We start from the raw sequence: 22,498 nt of genomic DNA on the forward strand, positions 1-22,498 counted from the left end.
GAGAACCAAATAATGAAAGGAATGAAATTTTACAAATAGTTTCACAAATGTTCTTGTTAGAGCTTCCTTTTTGTTTATGTGTTCCTCAGTTAGGCCCCATTAAGGCTTTATTATATCCACGCAAGTCAAAAAAAAAATTTTATTTTGTAATTTGCACTTATTTTTTTAAGTTTAACTCGTGGAGAAAGATTTATGTGCCTAAGATTGGCTTAAATGCAAGAACCAATAAAAAGTATTATTGGAACTGGTAATAATCGGAGGAGTAGTCAAAAGTTTGTAAATATTTTTGTAAACAAATTTAAATTTAAAAGTGGCGTAAAAAACGAAAATATTATCAAAATTCGTATTCCTTCGATCCTTGTCCAACAAGTATATCTAAACGATTAGTATGAAAACTCGATCAGTCCAGCTGTTTTGGAAAGGTTTTCACCACTCTGAAAATACATTTTAAGTTTTGGGAGCGAATTACGCTAAGTTAGTTATGTATAAGTTCTTATTCTTCTTATATCCAAAACTATTTGTGGAATCACGAATATTCTCAAGTATACTTATATACTTTTCATATATTGTATGTATGTATATGCAAAACAAAAAGTCGAAAATTTAAATTCAAAAGTGAATATAATCGCTTATGTAGTAACCGCTGGATTGAACATAGTTTTTGAGTTCCGGTTCAGATTTCTGAACAGTAATTAACAATTCCACTAACTATCAGTCAAATTTCATATATTTTTAATACTTTTCCTTCTGAAATAATTAGAATTATAAAAGAACTTCATCCAAAAAGTCAACAGGACATGATAATATTAACCCAAAAATCCTAATTGCGTTACCAAATATTAATGTAGCTGTAGCTGTTGCTGTAGCTCTCTTTGATCATAAATGCAATTCTGAGTTTCGAATACTATCAAATTTCATGGAAAACGTTGCAGATTATCTTGATAAATAAACCTGGGAAAGACTAAACACAGCCGTCTTCATGTAGCCTAATCAGTGTTCCACCCTGTCTTTCTAAAATATTTGAAAAAGTGTTACTATCAAAGATGTCTCCTTTGCTCCACGAAAATAATAAAATACCAGCACACCAATTCGGGTTTCATGAAAACCATAGCACGATAGAACAAGTATATAAATTACTAACGAACTAAGAAAAGCATTTGAGCACAGAGAGTACTGTTCAGCTATATTTCAAGACGTGACTCAGGCGTTTGATAAGGTGTGGCATGAAGGCTTTTTATATAAGATTAAAATCTTATGCCTTTACAATTGTATAAAACATTGGAGTCTTATTTAAAAAATAGACAATTTATGGTTAAAGTAGGAGATTTCATATCTGATGAACGACCGATAAGGGCTGGTGTACCACAGGGCAGTGTTTTATGACCAATTCTATACATCATATATGCAGCAGATCTTCTAACAGCTTATAATATATTGACATCAACTTTTGTGGATGACACAGCTTTAGTAAGCCGTAATAAATGCCACATAATAGCATCAGGAATATTAGCGGAGCACTTAAGTTCTGTCGAAGAATGGCTAGCCAACTGGGGTGCAAATGTGAATGAACAAAAGTGTAAGCATGTTACATTTTCTCTAAGACTAGAAATGTGCCCGTCAGTAAAAATGAACAATATTTTAGTTCCCCATGCTAATGAAGTAATTTATCTTGGTAGTCACTTAGATGGAAGACGTACATGGAGAAAACATTTATCTAGTAAAATAACTTGCATGGAAATAAGAGCTGCAAATTTAAATTGACTTTCAAATAGAAACTCTAAACTTAGCCTTGACAACAAAGTGTTTTCATACAATGCGGTCATAAAGCCGATTTGGACGTATGATTCAACTGTGGGGTACGACCTGTGCAACTACTATTGATATAATACAAAGGTTCCAATCAAAAATACTTAGAACAATCACTTGTTCACCATGGTACATGCGTAATGAAAATATACAAACAGATCTGGGTATTCTTAGGTTAAGGAAAGAAGTTGAGGACAGCAGAATGAGATATGTATGTATGTACCTAAACTTCGAGATCACCCAAACCCATTGGCTAATGATCAATCAAGCACGCCGAAATGAAAAAAAAATAACCTTATACAGAATCTGTAAAATTCTCCTGATTCTATCTTATTTATATATTCTAGAGCTGAATGATCTGTGATGGCCTTTGACAAAAACTAATATTTTTTAAACAAAAGAAACTATTACGCCTTCACTTCACGTTCATCACTCAAGAATAGTTCTTCTTGAATCAATAAATCAAACACGAGTGGTAAATGATATTTTAATTTATGAATTTAATCGTTTATTCTGAAGTTCAAGTGGCTCCATTTAGCATACAAAATACTGAAAATGCACAAGGTTTGCAAAAAGTTGTCACTTTATCACCACAAAGTCCAACATAAGTATGTATGTATATCATATTATAGAGTCATTTTAAGCTCCGGTAACTTTGCGTAATTTCACTACACAAACTCCATATAGCCATCTGTGGTCTAACCGAATTTGTAAAAGAAAATATATGCTAACATGTGGCACATCCAGGGTATATTTCAATAAATTAACTGTTTACAATTCTCCTATTTGTCGAAATGTTAACTGTACATTTTGACAACAAATCCCAGCAACATATGTAAAAGTAAATTACTAGCATTGTATTTAAATGCCACAAGGCATTATCAGCCGCGGGCACACGGGGGAAATCTCACCATTAAGATACACCAAAACTAACGGTGCCTGAACGATTAATAAACATTTTATCTCCACAGACACATATACACGCACACATATGTACCAATGACTACATATATTGCTACTTGTGTGTTTGTTTGTGTGCAATCACTGCACATCGCTGCACAGATGGCCAAAGACTCAGCTCAAATATCGCTGCTGCTGCTGCCGCCAATTCTAATTTATGACCAACGCATTTGCATAACGTCGCTGATGGACAGTGCGGCGCGCAGCGACAAAGGCTGCCAAGGATAACAGATATTATGGGGAACAGATCGACGGAAGTATTCAAATAAAACGCCAAAAACAACAAAACGCAATGATAAACAACCCTGAAACGGCGCTGCCACCAAAACGGTGGTGTGTCTGTGTATGTATATGTATGTTTGCCTAGGTGCTTACTGGCCAAAGGGTGAGTGGCAACAAAGTCTGTTGCACAGGAAGGGGTGTGAGAAAGCAGTAGGCTGCTATCCAGCGCAAACACAGCGGCTTACATACTCGCACATGGAAATACACACACGCATGTGGCATGCGGATGTGTTGTTGCAGCGCTTTAAGTGAATCATTGGTCATTAAAATCGAAAAATATAAAAAAAAGGGTAACGAAATCATTTTCAAAATGCAGAAAAAACGGATTATAATCACGGAAAAGATATGTGTGCATAAAAGGATATCATTCTTAAGTGTCATAAATATATACATGTACATATGTATATGTTATGTAGATCCATTGCAGTGCTCTGACAGCGCGGCAAAGGCTTCACTGCAGCAATTTCACGAAGGACAACGCTGGGAATGACAACAGCGAAACGGACAGCGGACCGAAATGACAGCAAATTAATGCATCTTCAGCTGGGCATAACTGACCTAAAAAGGTTTGAAGAAATTAGCCAAGAAAACCAAAAAAAGTGTAAGGAAGGGTTATTGCATGATTTGTTATGTAAGAAATGTGCTTACTCTACTTGCAAACACACATGCACTCGCAGGACTTTGTTTGATTTTTAGATTTGTATATTCTGTTTAGTATAGACAGCTGGAGTTTCGGGTAGTAATTTCACTTAAAGCAGATTATTTATATGTATATAAAATTGGATATGCTTTTATAAAGTATATAGTAATTAAAGTGCTAGTTCCACGAAAATATCTGAGACTAAGGATACTAACAAGGAATCGAGCTTAGATTTTTGCAAATGCTAAAGAATTGCGAGAAATTCTTGATACAATTTTGGAGACAGCTAGTTGGGCGTGATCTGTCTGGACTTTAATTTATTGCGAAATTTTTTTATTTTTCTATAAGCTTTATATGTAGATCTGGAAAAAGTTTGAAGAAGAGTAGTATCATCATATAACTTTGTAATGTGTCTTTACACTAAAATATTGTTCGAACAGTTCTTCGCCATTTATATGTGAAGTAGGTGCATGTCTTTACTAAGTTGTAAGAATAATGCCTGTAGAGTTTTGTATTTATTAGTTTTATTCAAACTCTGGATTTGTAAAAAAAAAAATTGAAAAATAGTAGTATCTGGATACAACTTCGTAACGTAGCAAAGCTACAAAAGGCCTTACTACTTCACTCGTTATCTTCGAGGTAGGTGCGTGACTTTAGTAAAATGTAAGCAAAATGCGCCAGGATATAGGCAATAAGTTTATTGCTTACCAGTGAAAGCTTATACTTATTTATTTTTATTCGGCCAAAAATTTTGAAAAATATTTGGCCCTCATATGACATTGTAACGTGAAAGTTTTGAAAAATTCTGCTTATTCTTTTATTAACTGCGACGTCGGTGCATGACTTTACTAAAATATAAACATAATGCGCTTAAATGTAGGCAATTAGTTTGATTTTTTAGTTAATTGAATTTTTTATTTTTGTTTTCGGTCAAAAATTTGATATAATTTTGTTAAGTGAAAGATCCAAAATTGCTAACTCACTTGGCTTTACTAAAATATGAAAATAATGCGCCCAAATGTAGGCAATAAATTTATATGTTACCTAAAAACATTTCGTTTGTTGTTTCTGTGGTTTTTGTGGTTGAGGTAGTAAGGTAATAATACAAGGGTTTTCTTCTTTTATTATGAACAGGTTAGTTAGTTATATTCATACTACTTTTAGACGATTGTTGTAACTGCAATTAAAATATTGTTTGCGAAAATTTGAGTCCAGATCTTCTGTAATAGCAAAAGGTATATTTTTTGCATTCTGTAAGGTACCGGTTTTCTTTGCCACATTAAGATATACATTCGAAGCCTGAAGGTATTCGAAAATTTTATCTAAGAAAAATTTTGATTAAAAATTATAAAAATTTTTACTTTGACTGCACTGAAGTTAGATATGCTTCAAATATGCATCTCTTATAGCATTAAAGGATATAAAACGTCTTTATCTTGATTTTTATAGGTTAGGTTGCGTGTAGCTACATATGTATGTATATGCTATAGAGATCGTATCTGAATAAATGTGCGAAGATTGTATTGTTTGTACTGGAAAATAGTTTATGTCAAATTTCGTGGGGATGTCTTGTCAAATGAAAAAGTTTCCTATACAAAAACACAATTTTGATCAGTAAGTTTGTATAGAAGCTGTATGCTATAATGGTCCGATATCGGCGGTTGCGACAAATTATAGGCTTTTTATAGGAAAGTGCCCATGAGGCGGATGAACGGGCATGACTAATTGGACTCAGCTCATTGCTTTTTGTTCACTCTTATACATAGCATATACTTCATAGGCTCTCCGGCATCTGCTTCTGAGTATTGCAGACTTCATGGCAAACTTAAAGTACCCCATTCAGGGTATAAACATCAATAAATCGCCGCCAAATAAATTTTTCTCCACATTATTACTCAAGCGCCACTTAATTTGCTCATATAACATGTATATAATTTAGTATCTGTAAAGCTTCTTGAAATAAATGTGTCACACTGTAAGCTCAACGCAAAACCACAGAACTATTTTAAAAGTTAACACAGTTGACATAATTTTTCCGCTAACTACCGGCTACCGATAATTATTTCTTCCTCAAATGAATTAGTAATTGATGTAAGCGTTGCAACAGCGGGGAAACACTGCACTTAATTCGAAAAATTCATCGTTTGTAGTTTACAAATCGTACACGAAATATAGAAAAATCATAGGCTAATTTATTGGTTGCCAGGTACGCTCACGCCTATTATGCATGCGAACTGAATGACTTTTCAGGGAAATTTGTAATTCACAAGTACGCGCCAGCGCACACATACACACACATATATATGCGAGGATTAGCAATAATTTTAGCATCAATGAGCGCACAACACCAACAACAACAACTATTAACAGAGAAGAGGCCTAGTGGAGGCAGCATGCACGTCATCTACGCAGGGGACTTCAAAATTCACCGTAAGATACTAACCACAAAGTGATGCGATTAATTAACAACTCAACTGTCAATCAGTTAGCACATTTTGCAATGCCTGCAGTCGCTGTACATTTGTTTGAGAATGTGTGCGTTGGAGTTTGTATATAAGCAACATATGTATATATGTACATATATGAGTATTTGCTAGCAGCTCCGAGGCATTAGCGTGTATATGCAAACACTTCATTATAGGCGAATGCAAATTTCCAGCGCAAATTTGACGAGAGAGTGCTGATTAACCAAAAACAACGACGCGCCGAACAGTGTCATTCGGCAATGAGTGAATTTCGCAAAAAAATATAAAGAAAGTAAAACGAATAAAACTCTTAAGAAATATAAAAGTTATGAAAGCGTAAAACAATCAGCAGTTATTTAAGATTTTAACCCTTTTGTGCGCAATATAAAAAAGTTAGTAGTATGTGGATTGCTAGGTTATGCTCAAGAAAATTAAAAAAAAAAATCTACTGAAATTTTTAAACAAAAAAAATATTGAGGAATAAAGAAATTATTAGGAATTACAAAAAATAAAAATTAAAAAAGAAAAAAAAAAGTTATAGTCTGTTAGCTTCGGAAAAATTTAGTATGTAGTATAAAAAAAATATTTTAAATTGTATTTGATCTTTTTTTTTTTAAAAAAAAATAACTTTTTTTCAGCACAATATCCCTCAACGGGTTAATCAAATTTTAACCTAAAATTTATCTCTCATTCATCTCATATTCATATCTCTGATATTTCTATTTATTGCAAGCAAACTTAATAATAACTATTAATGACGCATGACGCTAAACCAACGCAGGGCGGTCACTAAATGACTGCTCGACAGACAGTCTGTCAAATTTGGGGAGGTAAAAAATGTGCAAATTAGCAACATTAATCAGTGGCTTACTGCCGATAGCAAAAAGTGAAATTACGCAAATTTCTTTGCGTCACGCAGCGCGGCCAAACAGCAAGCAATGCTGATAACTAACGGTTTTGATGAATTGCTGAAAATTTTAAATTAGCAAAAAATAATGATTTTACAAAAATTACGCAAAGGAGAATTTAAAAATAAAGCGGCGTATAAAATTTATGTTAAAATTAATTTTAAATATTTTTGGTGGCTCTGTTATGTTGCACGGGATGTAAGTATTTATTGTATTTTTAGTTATTGTATTTTTAAACTTTTGTAAAATGGTCGTGGCTTTGGGTGCGCAAATATATGCGAAAAACACAATTTCTGCTGGAAAAATTTTGCTTAAAACAAATTTTTTTGATAACTAAATGCCTACTTTTTTTAAATTATGTTTTATTTGACACTTAATGGCATTTTGAACTAAATGTTCGCTAGTTGCGCTTATTTTGAAATGAGTATTTCTTTTCAATATTTGTGGCTATAATCAAAATAAAATTATTATAATTTTTTTAAAAAATGAAAAGAATTTTTTATTTAAAAGTATTTTAACCTGCTTTGCATAATTTGTTCGTACTTGTTTTTGTTTTTTTTTTGTTTTAATTTTTGGTTTAGTTTTTTATAACAGCTTTTCTATTTTTTATTACTTTTCTAATTTTTTTCAAAGGTTTTAATTAATCATGTTATTTATATTCCGTTATATAATTTGTTGTTTTAGATATTGTATAATATTTCCGTATATTAACTTCGTTCTATGATCTTGACTGATTAATTTTCAAAAAAGATATTATTTTTTATGATGTTTTTGATGACCATTTTATATATATATATAATTTTTTTGTTTTAATATGTAATTTTTTTTTATTTTAATATATTATATAATACTGTTATTTTACTATATGTGACCGGGTCTACGAAAAGGGGTCTTAGGTGTCAAAAAAAAGGAGAACAATTAATGAGATAACGAGAAACTGACGATTAATTTTAGCTGCTTTTTTTAGTTTTCGCACGTTAGCCCCCTTTGTAGACCAGGTCACATATATACATATATATTTTTAGCAATTTTTGTATGAAAAATTTATTTTTAGCAAATTTTTAGTTGGAAGAATAATTATTTTTGTTGATTTATATTTTATTGTAAAAAAAATTAAATTATTTTTTCTTTAAATCGATTTATGAGTTGATCAACATAGACATATCTAAATTTTTTTGCAATATGTAATAATAATTTTATTTGTGGAAAAATCTTTGTTTTGCAAAATTATATATTTTATTGTTATTATTAATTTTTATATAATTTTTTATTTATTTTTATTATACATTTTTATGACTAGTTGTTGACTAATTTTCGAAAAAAAAAATATATTTTTTATTTAAATACATTTGTGAGTGGTATATAAACAAATTTTTAAATGTTATACTCCTATTTTATTATTTATATATTTTTTAGAAATTTTATGGCATTATTTTTGTATACATATATATATTTAATTATATAATTTATTTGTTATTATGTCACAATTTCATATTATATGTTTAATGCTATGATTGTTATTTATTTTCCCAAAAAAAATATTTATTTGTTTTTGTAATTTTTTAATGAAATGTTTAGCTTCTTGAACTTTTTACTACTTTTTATTTTATTTATTTTCAATTACATAACCATATTCAGTTTAATATTCTATTAAACCAGATTTTTTTATATCCATTTAAATTTTTAATTATTTTTATATTTAATTAACTTTTTCATGTTATATTTATATTTGTACTTTTTGATTAACAATTTTATCGCATGCGATATATTTAAATATGTTTTACCGTGGCTCCGTTAACCAATCCGCATAGGATATGGAGAAAGTGCCCGCTGTATCCATGATTGTTGCCGCGTTACGCCCACTTATCACTTATTGCGTTTGGTTCCTGCTGCGGCAGACTAAAAGTCGCTTCGTGCTGCTACTGAGATGCACTACGAAAATTCTGCCAATTGGCCAAACAACGCTGCAGAAAACAACAAAAACCACGTGTTGCTCTTATTTCCACAACTTTTCTCACCTAAGCAACGCGTTCGTCGCTTAAGTCTTTGGTTTTTACTGCTTGTTTGCTGTTTTGTCTTATTTATTCTTTTGTATAAATTTATTTTATCACTTCAGCGAATGTTGCATGAATGTCACTCAGCGCGATTTCTACGTAAATTCATTCAAATCATACCATTTCGCTTAATTTTATGTTTTCTTCGTCACTTTATTTAAATTTTATATCGAATTCTTGGAAATTTCCTTACACACGCAAGCGCTCCGGTTTTCAAGCTCAATATTCAATTCACTCTTCCGATTTGTAATTTGGCTGTATGTGTGTGCGTATATAATGTTGCTTACTGTAGTTTGTTAACTGAAACGTTTCACTGAAATGCTAAAGGCGTATTTTTTATTTTGATTATTAATTTTTGAAAACACTTGTCACTCGGGTTATGTGGTTCATTATTAGTCGCCACATGTGTGTCTGTCTGTGTATGTGTGCTTATATATTGAAGCGTTCTAATGTTTGCCAACAACTTAGAGCGAGCGTATTTGTATAGAATGTTGTCATAAGTTGTAAAATGAATCGTCATCCGCTTGATTATTGTTTATTGACACATTTTGTTTAAATATGTGTTGTTGTTGTTGCTTGTTGAATTTATTACTTTTTATGACAAAACTTATACAATAATAGTTTTAGTAATTTAATTGTTGTTAAATGTTTAATTTATGAAATGAAGTTTTCTATAAAATTTTAAAAACTACAAAAAATATGGAAATTCCAAAAAAATAAAATATCAATAAAAAAATACTAAAAAATTTTGGATTTTAAAACATGTTTAAACCGGAAAAGTTAGTTACGATTAATTAAAAAATATACAGTCACTCACATATATATTTTTGTCTTAAGCAATAAAATGCTAAAAAATATTAAATGATATTCTGCAAACACAAAATTTTAATATTTGTATTTTTTGCGTTGCCAGAAATTTATTTAGTAAAAAAAGGTTTGCATAAAAACATACATATGCTTATGGATAATATATCAATTTCGAAAAATTGTTGGTAAAAGTTAAAATTTAATCAGTAAAGATTTGAGTTTAAAAAAAATTACTAAAATTCAAAAAAATTCTAAAAATGTCAATAAAAATTTTCAAAAAATGTAGGTATAATTTTAATAAATAAGTCTTTCGAAATTTTAGGCGAAGAAATAGGTTCTTAATGTTTAAATATTTACAAAATAGTGTAAAAGAAACAAAATATCAATTGAGTTTTCTGTTCTAAAAAAAATTCAAAAAATTTAAAAAAAATTCAAAAAATTTCAAATAAATACAAAAAAAAATCCCAAAAATTATAATTAAAAAAAAATTTCGAAAATTTATGCTAAGAGATTGCTTTTTAAAGTTTAAAAATTTACAAATTAATATTTAATAATTATCAATTAAGTTTTGAGTTTTGAAAAAAAAGTTCACAAAATTTCAAAAAAAAATTCAAAAATAAATATAATTTTTAAAAATGATTTTTCGAAATTTTTAAATATTATTTGCAGAAATTCAGATTTACTTCCTGAATCTTTGGGAAAAAATTAGTAATTTTCGAAAATGCTCGGAATTCAGTAAAATATTTTTGAATTGTTTTGTCTTCATTTTTTAAAGTTCATGTGAAACAAATAAAATTTTAGAAAATTATTTTATGCATTTAAGGAAAAATAATATCTTAAGCAATTTTTTTAATTTCGAATTCAACTCCTTGTGTCTATGAAGGGCAAAAACCGCATTTTGCAACGTTCTGATTGTGTTTCTAAATACTAAAGTCAAAATTAGCTTATTCGTAAATTTTTTGTTTTTATTTTTTTTTCGAAATTTTACTGCTACTGTGTTTTGATACATTTACAATAACAACACAAGTAAATTTTTTTATTTGTTTTTTTTTTTTTTTTAATTTTTCCCGATCGTATTTCCATATAAAATGTTTTTCATTCCGCATATTTTTTAATATGGCAACCCACTTCAACATTAATATTTTTACATAAATATTCTGTTATACTTTATTTCACTGTTACTTTATCAAATTTTCTCCAAAGACTCCGAAACTTGTCTCCCAATTATTACAGTTTGCTCCCGGCTATCGATCTTCAAGTGTCAATTGCACTGTCTGCTCCAATTAAAACACTACAAATCACACAATAAGCAAAACTCAACAACAACAACTATATTTGCGCCAATAAGTGACAGAAAAACAATAAATCGTCATAAACACACAAATGTTAGTGCTAGTTTTTCTTGGTGTTTTTGTCTGTTTTTGTTATGATTGTTATTTTCTCAATGTTATCATTGTTGTTGGTGGCAAACAATTAACGAACAAGTAAGACCGGAGCGGGTCAACGCAATCGCGGCAGAAGCAACCACCAACAAAGGCACACACAGTCAGCACCGTTACATGCAGCAGTCGACGCACCCATAAGCGCGGCCGGCCCAACTGGAAAATCCCGCTGACTGGCTGACCGACAGGCTCCGCGCTCGGCGGGCTCACTTGTCAGCTTGTCGGCTCGCTGACTTGTTGGCAGACTGGTGGTGGGCTAGATAGCGGCTAGTCCGCATCGTAGCTCATTAGCTGAAGATGCCGCACTAGACGCGTGTGTCGACTGCTGTTGGTGTTGATAGTGCGTGTTCGCTTGTAATTGCTGCCGCCTTGTCTGTACGCCTATTCGTCTGCTTCTTCTTTTCATTTTGCAATTCGACTAGTTGTCGTTTGTCATAACTGCAAATGCACACAACAACAAAGCAGCCAGCGAAAAAGTCTAGCGATAACGCGCACGCTCACACATACACACGCTTAAAAAAAATACATACAAAAACACACGCGTTGTTATTTGTTGTTTGTTGCCGCGTCGTGACAAAATAAATAACTGTGCGAGCACGTAGTCGTTGTCGTCGCTGCCGTCGGTGTTAGCTATGCGACTCGCCATTCACAACTGAAGACCACTTTGCGCATTCGCCAAACCAACAACCAAAGATCCAACAACTAACAAACCAGAGACGGTCAGCACGAGCAGCAAAACAAAAGCGCCAAAGAGACAACGCCGCTACTTGCCAGCTACACGGAGTCAGTCAGCGCCAAGCAGTCAACCAGCCAACCTACCTGCCTGCCAGCATCCGCGCGCTAGCACATATTCACAGCTGAGTGTGTGCGCGCGCGCACCGCATTGAGTTGAATTCGCCGCGTGCGAACGCGCGTTGCGTATGCGCGCTGGCACAGCAGCCCCAGTTGCAACCCCAAACGTAAAGCACGGCATCATCGTTGCAGTTGCCACGGCGAATGCAGTCCCCTATATATTGGTTATCGGCACAACGTCGCCGAAGCTGTCGGCTGCTGTGCGTTGGCGTTGTATGCACCTGTACTGCTTTCGCGCCTATACACTCGCCTGTTTGAGCGCGCGCTCTCTCTCAGCTCTGTATTGCGCTTGCGCTCAGCATAAATGCATTGGCGCATGCGCGTGTCTCCTTCTGGTGGGTTTTGGTTTTTTAAGGTTGGCACACAACCTGTGTGACGTCGGTCAAGTTGAAATTGGTTCGATCGTTTTGATATGGTTTGTTGATTGATTTTCACGTTGCTGCAGCACACGTCTTATATTGATGCTGCACTTGTTGTTGCCACACGAATTATATAAATGCATGTGTACATATGTATGTATTAATGATGCGAATATAAAAAATTGCAAGCAGCCAAAGATAAGGCATGAAACGAAGTGTGTAGACGAATTATGTTGTATGTGGATGCTGCTAAGCAGGCACTTACAATAAAATTAGAGATACGCATTTAATTTTTAAGTTATTGGTTTGAAGTCGTCATTAGGTTAAATTTATGTAAAGATATTTATTTAAAATTAATCATATATTGGCTCAATTGTCCAAGTAATTTGTTTGAATGAACAGCCATAAACTAAGGAATTTTAAGACATTTTTGATGAACACCTTTATATTTTCAAATTATAAGGAAAAATTGCCAATTTGCAACAGCCACTTGTGTTTGTTGTAATATATACATATATGAAAGTAGTAAAATACTTAAATCAATAAAAGTTCCATATTTACCAATTTCTAGAATCTCCCTCAATCGAAAATTTTTTTTAAACAGTTCTTACCTGAAAAAAGTGGAAATTTTAAATATTAGACTGATGCGAGAATTTTTTTTAATATTTAAGTGTCAATTATACTTAAAAAATAATTACTTAATACAACTGCTATAACATTGAATAAAATCTATTAAAGGGTACACCTAATGTAAAATTAAAAAAAAATGATGTTTTTCATATTCCGACAGATTATACCTTTGAAAAGAACGTACTAAAGTTTGAAATCATAAATTTTAAATCTGTAACGGTTTTTGAGTAACAGCATTCGAACCCTCAGTTCAATTTAACTCAAATCAGCACTTTTCGAGTTATGAGACAAATGATCACCGATCAATATTAAATTTTTGCTAAATTCTCCAAATGGTTTTCTATACCAGTTTTTTGGTTTGCCAGGTCATAATTTCCAAACTTATGGATAAAATTCAACCCACAAAAAAACGCCCTTATTGTCAATTTTTGAAGTCTTTTTAAACATATGTAGGAGACGATCTAATAGTGAGAATTTTATTTTTTAGGTTTTATATACGGAGAAAGCCGTAATCACTGCAACAGTGGTCGACTTTTTTAGCGTCATCGGATATTTCATGTTAGTCAAAACAGATTTAATTATTTTCGTCAAATTCAAATTTTCTCACGAGGAAGTCATTAATATTTTATGCGTCAAATAATAAACATAGACATAGATCTTAACTAAGTAACATATGACTAAGACTGATGGACAGACGAACATGACTAAATCTACTCAGCTCGTCACGCTGATCATTCATACAGGGTCCGGCACTCGAAGTGTGTTTTCTGACGAAAAAATTTTTCCAGTTGAGCAATTCCTGTAAACTGATCTCAAAATTGGATAGGTTTACTCCGACTCAAAGAATCTATGGATCATCGGTCGGCCACCTGGAGGCGTCAAAGTAAATGCGACATTGATCGGGAAAGTGTTCTGACTGTTCTTTATACCGAGAATCAAAATTGACCAGCAAGTCACATTCGTTTTATTTTTTAGGTTTAATACAAAAACAGATGGTCGAACGATTCTCATTAATATTTTATGCGAGTGATCCAAAACATGACTAAGACTAACGATCCGAATCATTCATAGATGACCTCTGGTGCACGAATGTTGCTTCGAATCTATCAAAGGATAAGGGTTTATGACCGACAGTTCTGCGAATCCAAGGCAGATTATTATCGGGAAAATTTTGGTGAGCAAGGTCCGAAAAAAAAATACACCAGTCTCGAGATGCTGAAGAAACCCATTTCCGTGAGTGGGCCAAAATACCAGCAAGTCACATTCGAGCAGCTTGCGATTCGTTTTTTGACCGTCTCAAGGCCATAGTTAAGGCAAAAGATGGTCGTATCGAGCAAAAGTGAATTCCTAAATTTATGATTATTTTCACATTTTGTATTTTAAAATAAATAAAATAATTTTTCAAACCGAAATTATGGCTTTTTTAATTGGTTACACTTCGAGTACTCTGTATATTATCTATATATATAAAAGAAAGTACTGTTATTTACACTATTTATAACTCAAGAATGGCAGAAATTTGATATGGAGGTAGGTTAGAACCAGGGGACAGACATAGGACACTTTTTTATCTCTTTAGTTTAAAAGTCAATAGAATTCATAAATACCAAAATTGATCAAATCTTAAGCATGTGTTCAAAATTCATGTAAGAATCATTTGAAAAATGTATTACCTCAAACAAAAAAGAAAGAAATAAGGAAAAAAATAACAGCACAGATCTTATGCGGGAGAACACTAACTTTCGTATGCATGCATACGTAGTATATGGGTTATACTGATTACTGCTCCTGAACAAGACAGTTTTTAAGACAAACCCGTCAGATATTTTTAATATCACAACAAAAAATGGCATTCGTCAAATTACTGCGGCTGCTTTGCTAGATTATGGGCGAAGGACGCAAATGCATTTATAACAAACTAGATGCGACATCTAATATAAAAAATTGCGGAATAACTGCAGTTTTGATAAAAAGATCTATTATAATTTGAGATATACAATAAATATTTCCAAAGCATTGCACACAGCAGCGCAAAACGATGGAGTATATGCATACAATTTCAAACAAATCCTTCTTCAAAAATAAAACAATTGCTAAATATTTGGAATAGTAGAATAGAACTGCAACCAAATACACAGTGCAATGGATCATAACTGACTCAGTAATCAGTCTATGAATATTATACCACGTGCATCCCAAAATACTGAAGCTATAACTTTACCAGCCGACTGTTTCGTCTTTTCACGCTTGAAGGCCGGTTCATCATGAGCAGTCCACTAGGCTGACTGTCGATTGGAGTACGGTGTGAAATGATGGCGCCATGTTTCTATTGTCTCACACCGTCACAAAAATTCGGTTTTATTACGTTTAAAAAGCACTCAAACACTCTTCAGAATCAGCAATTCGTTGTTTTTTTGGATTATGAACTTGCGCGGCAACCACTTTGCACAGTGCTTTCGTCTCTTTGGGGCGTTCACTGTCTTCATTGTCCTCGGTACTCATTTCGACTTAGCAAATCTCTTCAAAAAGAAGTTTGTAAACTATTACAAGTTGCTTCACCAAAAATGCTATAACTCATTAACTAACAGTCCCTCAGTTGCCAAATTTGCATACGTGTTTTTGTATGGTAGAGGCCGACTATAACTTATACAGATGGTATTAGTGGTACCGTCTATGCTTTTTGTACTCAAAGAAAAGTGTTTCAAGAATTGCTAGATCTGCTTGATGTGCTGCTAAGGTTTTCGGAAATCTAAAATATTTCTCAATCGTATGATATAAGAGCTTTGAGCAGTGGGTTTCAAATCATTTATTACGAAATATTTTTTAAGATATTTTTTTCAACATCTAAATTTACGATCTTGCTTACCTTTGATATGATCTCTATAAGAATAGCCCCATCGTAAGCTAGAAACATTTTTACTTATACCTATTCATTAAACATTTTTAGGAATAATAGTTCTTTATTTTCAATATTTGAAATTCAAGTATCGCATAGCCCACAATTAACGTTGCCTACATTTCGGAGCACAGTGTTTAAGACGAAGTCCGAAAAGAACAAGCAAAGACAATTTTAACCTAGCAAACACATAATAACACTCTCCCGTCATAATTTTCTGCCAACTTTGAACTCCCAAGACAAATAGTCCCAAGTAGCAAGATGAAACTGGCGGAAAGTGAAATAAAAAAATCTGTGAATTTTCACAAATTGCAAAATCCACTAAAACAACAGCTAATCAGTGGGGAAATCAAAAATGCAGCAATGGCTGTGGCAAGCGGTGCCATTTCAGCGCGTGCGCATTCAGTGGCATGCCACAAAACTGTCAATACATGGCATAGCAGAGCAGACGCAGTGGCGTTGCAGCAACAACGATTTCTGTTGTTGCTATACACTGTCAATACCACAACAACATACCGCTATGCAGGCGAACAACGTGCCACACAGCGGACACAAAACAAAAAACTAAAAACCAAGTGCTGCCACACTGTCAATGCCACTGCAATGTTCAAGCGACAAGTGCGTCCAAATTTATGAACTAGCCAAAGTGCATGTGTGTGTGTGTGGTTGTGTGTGAGCTTGTTGCACGCACTTTTTAGGTCATGCCCGCGCCTGCGGCTGCGCACACAACCACGCGAACCGCGACTTGCCACGCAGCGGCTTTGCTGGTGGTGGCGCGGATTGCTTTCGAACGGTGCTTTGCTGCCAATTTTGGTAGACTGCCGCAAGTAGACGCACTTAAATGTATTAAAAGCATATATTGCAATAACAACAGCGAAACCTAACACAGTAAAATCACAAAGAAATTAAATGAAACGAGTGAACACTAAATATGGTTGTTTCGGTGGAGTGATGATGTCGATGGCCAATGTTGTCAATGTAGCCAACGCAAGTGCATTTGCAGCACGACGCACGCAGCGAGTATGTGGTCGCCGATAGCCAAGATGGCAGTGACAATGATGTGGTCGGCGGCTGGTGGCTGGTGGCTGGACGAGAAAAGACGTTGGCAATGGCGGACAGACGATCTGGCGCACCAACACACCAACAGCCGCACCGTTTTCTTATCGCACGCATGTTTGCTTCTTTGGTAGTGTTGTGGTTGTTGTTGTGGTCGCAGTAGCCGTGCACCTGATTTGGCTACGACGCAATTGCTTTGCTGTCAATGTCGCCAAATCATCGTCGCCGACGTTATAGCGGGATATTTACGCCAAAGACATTTTACTTAACATAGTGGCGATTAACAAAAAACAAATAAACAAAAAACAACAACAACAACGAAACTGGTTGCATCGCCTTGCTGGGACTTTTGTGGCAAACACGCATGCCTTGTTGTTGTTGTTGGCTTCAATGAAATTTAATGCATGAAAAATCAACAACAACAACAACAATAAGGAAAACACAAAAACAACTGATATGAAAAGTTGAGTGGCTCTCATGGAATCGCCAGTCGCGGCGACTACATAAACTCACTTTAGTAACTGAAATGATGGAAATAATAACAATAAACGATTTATTGCTGCGATAACGGTAAACGCATGTAGCAGCTAACAGTAAAGACAAAAAATATGCATTTCACAGCTGTAGCGGGGCGCATGCCTTCAGGGAGTGTTTCGGTTTTGGCGTTTGACATAAATAATAAACATCTATAAATGGCGTGCGGTGCTGGTGAGCGTGAACGATGGCGACCGTTGATTAAAAATCATAAATTATTTCGGTTTTTTCGCATTTAGTTCACTTATAAAATGTCACAATTGGAGAAAAGTGGTTTTAAAATAATGTTTTAATTGCTTGACTTGGCGCTTGAGATGTGCTTTGATCATCGGTCGCAACTTTCTTGAAGGAAAAGAAAATGTTTCGCAATTTTTAGCAAGAAAACCATTTTCTTTTCAATTTTATATTTTGTTAATAATTTTAAATGAAATATCATCGTTCATAAAATAATAAACGAGTATATGAATGTATATGAATTGAATAATATAAAAGTAATTAAAAAGTTTTTATGGCCCAATAATACTGAAAAACTGAAACTGAAACTGAATTTTTCCAAAAAGGATCTTTTGAAGCATGCTTGATCATGCGAAATCCGATCCCACATTCATGGAGAGCATTATAACTGCCGACAAGACACGGATTCATAAGTTTGACATGCAAATACGTCAACAATCATCGGAATGGAGGGGAAAAATGAGCCTAAACAAAAAATTCACACCAAATCCGCTCAAAAATTAAGATGATGCTCATTGTTTTTTTCGATATTCTTCGTTTGGTGCATCAGGAATTAGTTCCTGAGGGATAGATGGTCAATAAGAAGTTCCATTTGGCCGCATTGAGGCGTTTGCGTGAGAACATTCGTCGAAAACGGCCGGAATTGTGGAAGAACAGTTCATGGATTGTGACCGAATTTAAAGCCAAAAACGCAATTTTTTTTGTTCCCTAAACTGGAATTGCCGCTTCATGGAACTCGTTCCAGTCGATGCTTATGAAAAGTGTTTCGAGGACTGGAAAAATCGTTGGCATAAGTGTTTTACATCTGGTGAGGATTCCTTTGAAGGCAAAAAAATAAATGTTGATGAGTAATTAAATATTTTGCGTTTTATTTACAATTTCCGTGTACTTTTTTGCCATAATGTATACCTTAATAGCTGCGTTATTTTGCTTTTGGTTCTAAATTTCCACCTGTTTTGAGCTATTTGTAGAAATTGTATGTAGAAGTCCTTCTAGATCGTTCCTAACGTCCATGGTATTATCTCGGCCTCAGACTCGTCTAGAGATTTTCTTGAATTGGCCAACTTATCTGCTTTCTCGTTACCGAAAATCTTGTTGTGATCAGGTACACATATTATAGACAAGTGAAGTTGTTGTTGTTCTGCCAGCATTTCTAGGATTGTTAAGTAATCTTAGGTGACGATAAAACTAGCAATGCAGCCAGGACTTTTGTGTCTATGGCAGCTTTCTAAAGCCACCCGTAGTTATTAAAAATAGCTCCATAGGCCTTTTATTTGTTTAATACTTCCTCCTGAAAGATGCTAGCTAAGTTTGGTAGATGGATAGAGAGAGAGAGAGAGAGATGTGAAGATCACTTTAAAGGAGTACTAACTAGACACAGATAATTATTATTGTCTACAGAGCGAAAAACGATGTTGATATTTTCATTTCTAACTCTTTTTGTAACTTGGCAAACCCATATTTTTAGAATGGTGTACATATGGTGTTCAAGGGTGAGTGTGTTTAGTGGTTTCGATTAGCCAACAGAAAGGTTGCCTTCTTCGAATCCATTCAGATGGACTTGTGATTAGAAAAAGCTCCTTAAATAATATTTTACTCGTTCGAAAGCTAACTAAAGGGTGATCCACATCTAGCTTCCATACCTTTTTAAAGAAAAAACACAGAAACTCCAAATTTAATGAGGAATGTTTATTATCATTCAAAAGACTATTTATTTGACATTTATTTTTTGAAAATTATCTCTTTCAAATGTTGTCCGCGGTATCAGATGATCCATCCCTTGAGTCCAATTATAGATGAGTCGTTCGAGCGTTTCGCCAAGTAAATGATGAACACGCGTGATGTTTGGTTCCTAGGCCTGAATCGAAGCGTCATTGTTCGCATAGAATTTAGACTTCATAAATCCTTACAGGGAAAAATCTAAAGGTGTGATATCACACGATCTTGATGACCAATCGACCGGCAAAAGACGTCAAATTATTTCCTTACCGAAGTGTGATTGAGAGAATACCATTAGTAATCGCTTTTTTCAACAGTAATTTAAGTAGTTGTTTTAGGCTGCTATGGTGATTTATGGATCTGTGTCGTAGCCAAAAATATTATTTTTTTGTGTTGCATGATCATTTTTGAGGAATTTCAGCGTACTTAGCAATTTTCAAAACTATTTACCAAACCTCAAGGCCAATTTCATTTATGGAAACAAATTTGATGAATGATTTTTTTTTATTTTTGAATTGGTTCAAGATCTCTATTTTATTTGTATTAAAGCCATAACTGAAATAGAAAAATTATAACAAAGTTTGCCGCCAAATTGTGAAAATTGCAGCCGAAAATTTTAAAAGATGTAGGAAAGTTTCGAATCACCTTTATAACTACAACAACAACATGTATTATAATAAGTATATTTTATTAACCGCTTGAAAGTGTCAATGACTACAAATGACACGAAAATTACCCGAGACTATAAATAAAAACTGACAAATATATGCTTATATGTATGTGTTTGTAAGTATTATTATATATTAATGCCGCTCTTACAGTTACTGACCAAATGATTGCTGTTGTTACACTAACAAGATCCTTGCAACATGAAATTCAATATACATATGTCAGCCAGTGAGTGTGCAACATATGCTGCACGTACGCCACACGCCCGCAAAAAGCACGTAAATTGATACATACATACATACACACAGATTCATGAACAAAATACTTCCATATAAGTGGGTATATTTCCCACAACCACTTATCTGTGTGTGCATGAATGGCATAAATATTAAGTCTACGCTCACGCCTTTTTGATTAAATAACAGCAACAGCACCAACAACAGCAAGCACCGTACAACGACTGCTGCAACAGCTATGGGCTTTTTCGGCGTCATCAGCAACAATGCAGCAAAATGCACTCAACTGTAACCGAAACCGGCAATAAAGTGACCAACACAAAAAATTAATGGAAAAAAATAATAAAAATAAAAAAAAAAACAGAAAAATCTCATTCCGCTTCATTTCGATCGAATGCAGATGAATCAATAAAGAAGGTGGGGCGCTGCTGAGATTGCCGCAGCGACGAAGAGCGCTGAAGGCAGAATGCTCACTTGCCGACGCCCGCACGCCCGCTCGCCGCATTGGTGAAAAAGTGAAAGTGTGCGCTTAAGTGGCTACAAATAATCGAATCGAATGAGCAAAACAAAGAAAAAATGTGAAAAAAGCCAAGCAAGCTAATGTAGCGACGTCGCACTTCGCACAGTTTGCGGTTGTAAGTGTTGCCTGTCCGACCGCCGGCTGATGGTGGTCCGCACCGTCCGTTGGTGTCGCACCTGCAACGCTCATGAGACGCTGGTCACACGCTGCGGCTGCTGTCTCTGCTGCCTGCCTCTGCTGTGTATGTTGTTACTTTCGTTGGTTGGTGGTTGTTGTTGTATTTGTTGTACGCGTTGTTGCACTTGCCGCATAATTTGTGCGCCGACAACCACTTGCGGATACATTAAACCACAATGAAGGTAATCTTCTACTCACGTTTAGTCTCAGTCGCTGCGCTCCCCACCCGCCACATGCGTCTGCGTATGTGTGCGCTTGGGCTCGGCAAGTTTTTGTTGCAACCACACGTCTTCATCTGTTGCTTTGTCATTTGTCCTCAGTTTTTTCTTGCCTTTTTTCTCAACTCACAATTCGTCATTGTCGCATTTTCTGCTTTAATTCATCAAAAAATTGTATAAAATATATGGACACGATAAAACCCTTAAAGCCCCTCTTAGTATCTGTATTAAAAATTAATTTCGAAATGAAATATCTCACAGCCGTTGCGGTTGCAGCGACTTATTATAGTTGTTGTTGTTAAGTTAAAGAGCATTATCGTTATTTTGAACACACTTTTACTAGATGTGTTATTGTTATTGGTATTATTGTTGTTACTGCTGTTGTTACTGTTGTTGTTACTGTTGTTGTTGGAGTTTCTTTGCTGTCCGTAACGTATGCGGCGAGTGGTTTCGGGTGTCAGTTTGCAATTTATCAACATTACTTTGATTTCTATGCAAGATTAATGTCCATTCCATGAAACACACGAATGTGAACTTAACGGTATACAGAAAAAAAGCATTGTACTATATATACAGCGACAGTGATATTCGAAAATATAACTATGAAGTTGTTGGTAGGATGCTTTCAATATAATTCCAAATATTTTTGATTGAAAATCGGTTTTGGATATATAGCCTAAAATTATGCAATACAAGTCGAAATCTTTCTGTTGATACAGTAAATTGAACACAATTTATAGAAAATTTACAAAAATTAAGGTCTAACTTTGACAATCGATTTATTTTCGTATAGAGTTAAACGTCTCAAATACTCTTAAAAACCTAAAGCGCCTAAAAGTATGCATAATCAGTCTGATCAAACATCTTAACACCAACTGACAAATTTAGCATATTTTCAAACCATTTCACCACCAACACCCTTCGAACGCAAAGATAAGATATACCAATATACTAAAACAGTTTACAAATTACCTAAGAAGTACTTATAGAATATTCTGACCAAAAATTTTAAGTAACCAGATTACATTTAATCT

The 22,498-nt window shown here is 34.1% G+C and overlaps 1 protein-coding gene across 5 annotated transcripts in view; it reads right to left on the reverse strand.

Annotated features, from left to right (window-relative positions):
• The window catches only part of LOC126755255 (protein grainyhead), a 295,720-nt gene that overhangs the window by 134,417 nt on the left and 138,805 nt on the right, over positions 1 to 22,498 (reverse strand). The window contains exons 1-2 of one of the 5 annotated variants that reach the window (XM_050467681.1): positions 11,895 to 11,993; positions 8,846 to 9,436 (exon numbers count right to left, since the gene is read on the reverse strand). The exons of the other annotated variants lie outside the window; for them this stretch is intronic. Of the exons in view, the coding sequence (XP_050323638.1) occupies positions 8,846 to 8,901 (56 nt within the window). The 5' untranslated portion in view covers positions 8,902 to 9,436; positions 11,895 to 11,993. Of the gene's footprint in view, positions 1 to 8,845; positions 9,437 to 11,894; positions 11,994 to 22,498 lie in introns of those variants that run through there. 5 annotated transcript variants of the gene reach the window in all.

Source organism: Bactrocera neohumeralis, chromosome 4 (genome assembly GCF_024586455.1).
Source record: "Bactrocera neohumeralis isolate Rockhampton chromosome 4, APGP_CSIRO_Bneo_wtdbg2-racon-allhic-juicebox.fasta_v2, whole genome shotgun sequence".
In the NCBI taxonomy this organism is placed as follows: domain Eukaryota; kingdom Metazoa; phylum Arthropoda; class Insecta; order Diptera; family Tephritidae; genus Bactrocera; species Bactrocera neohumeralis.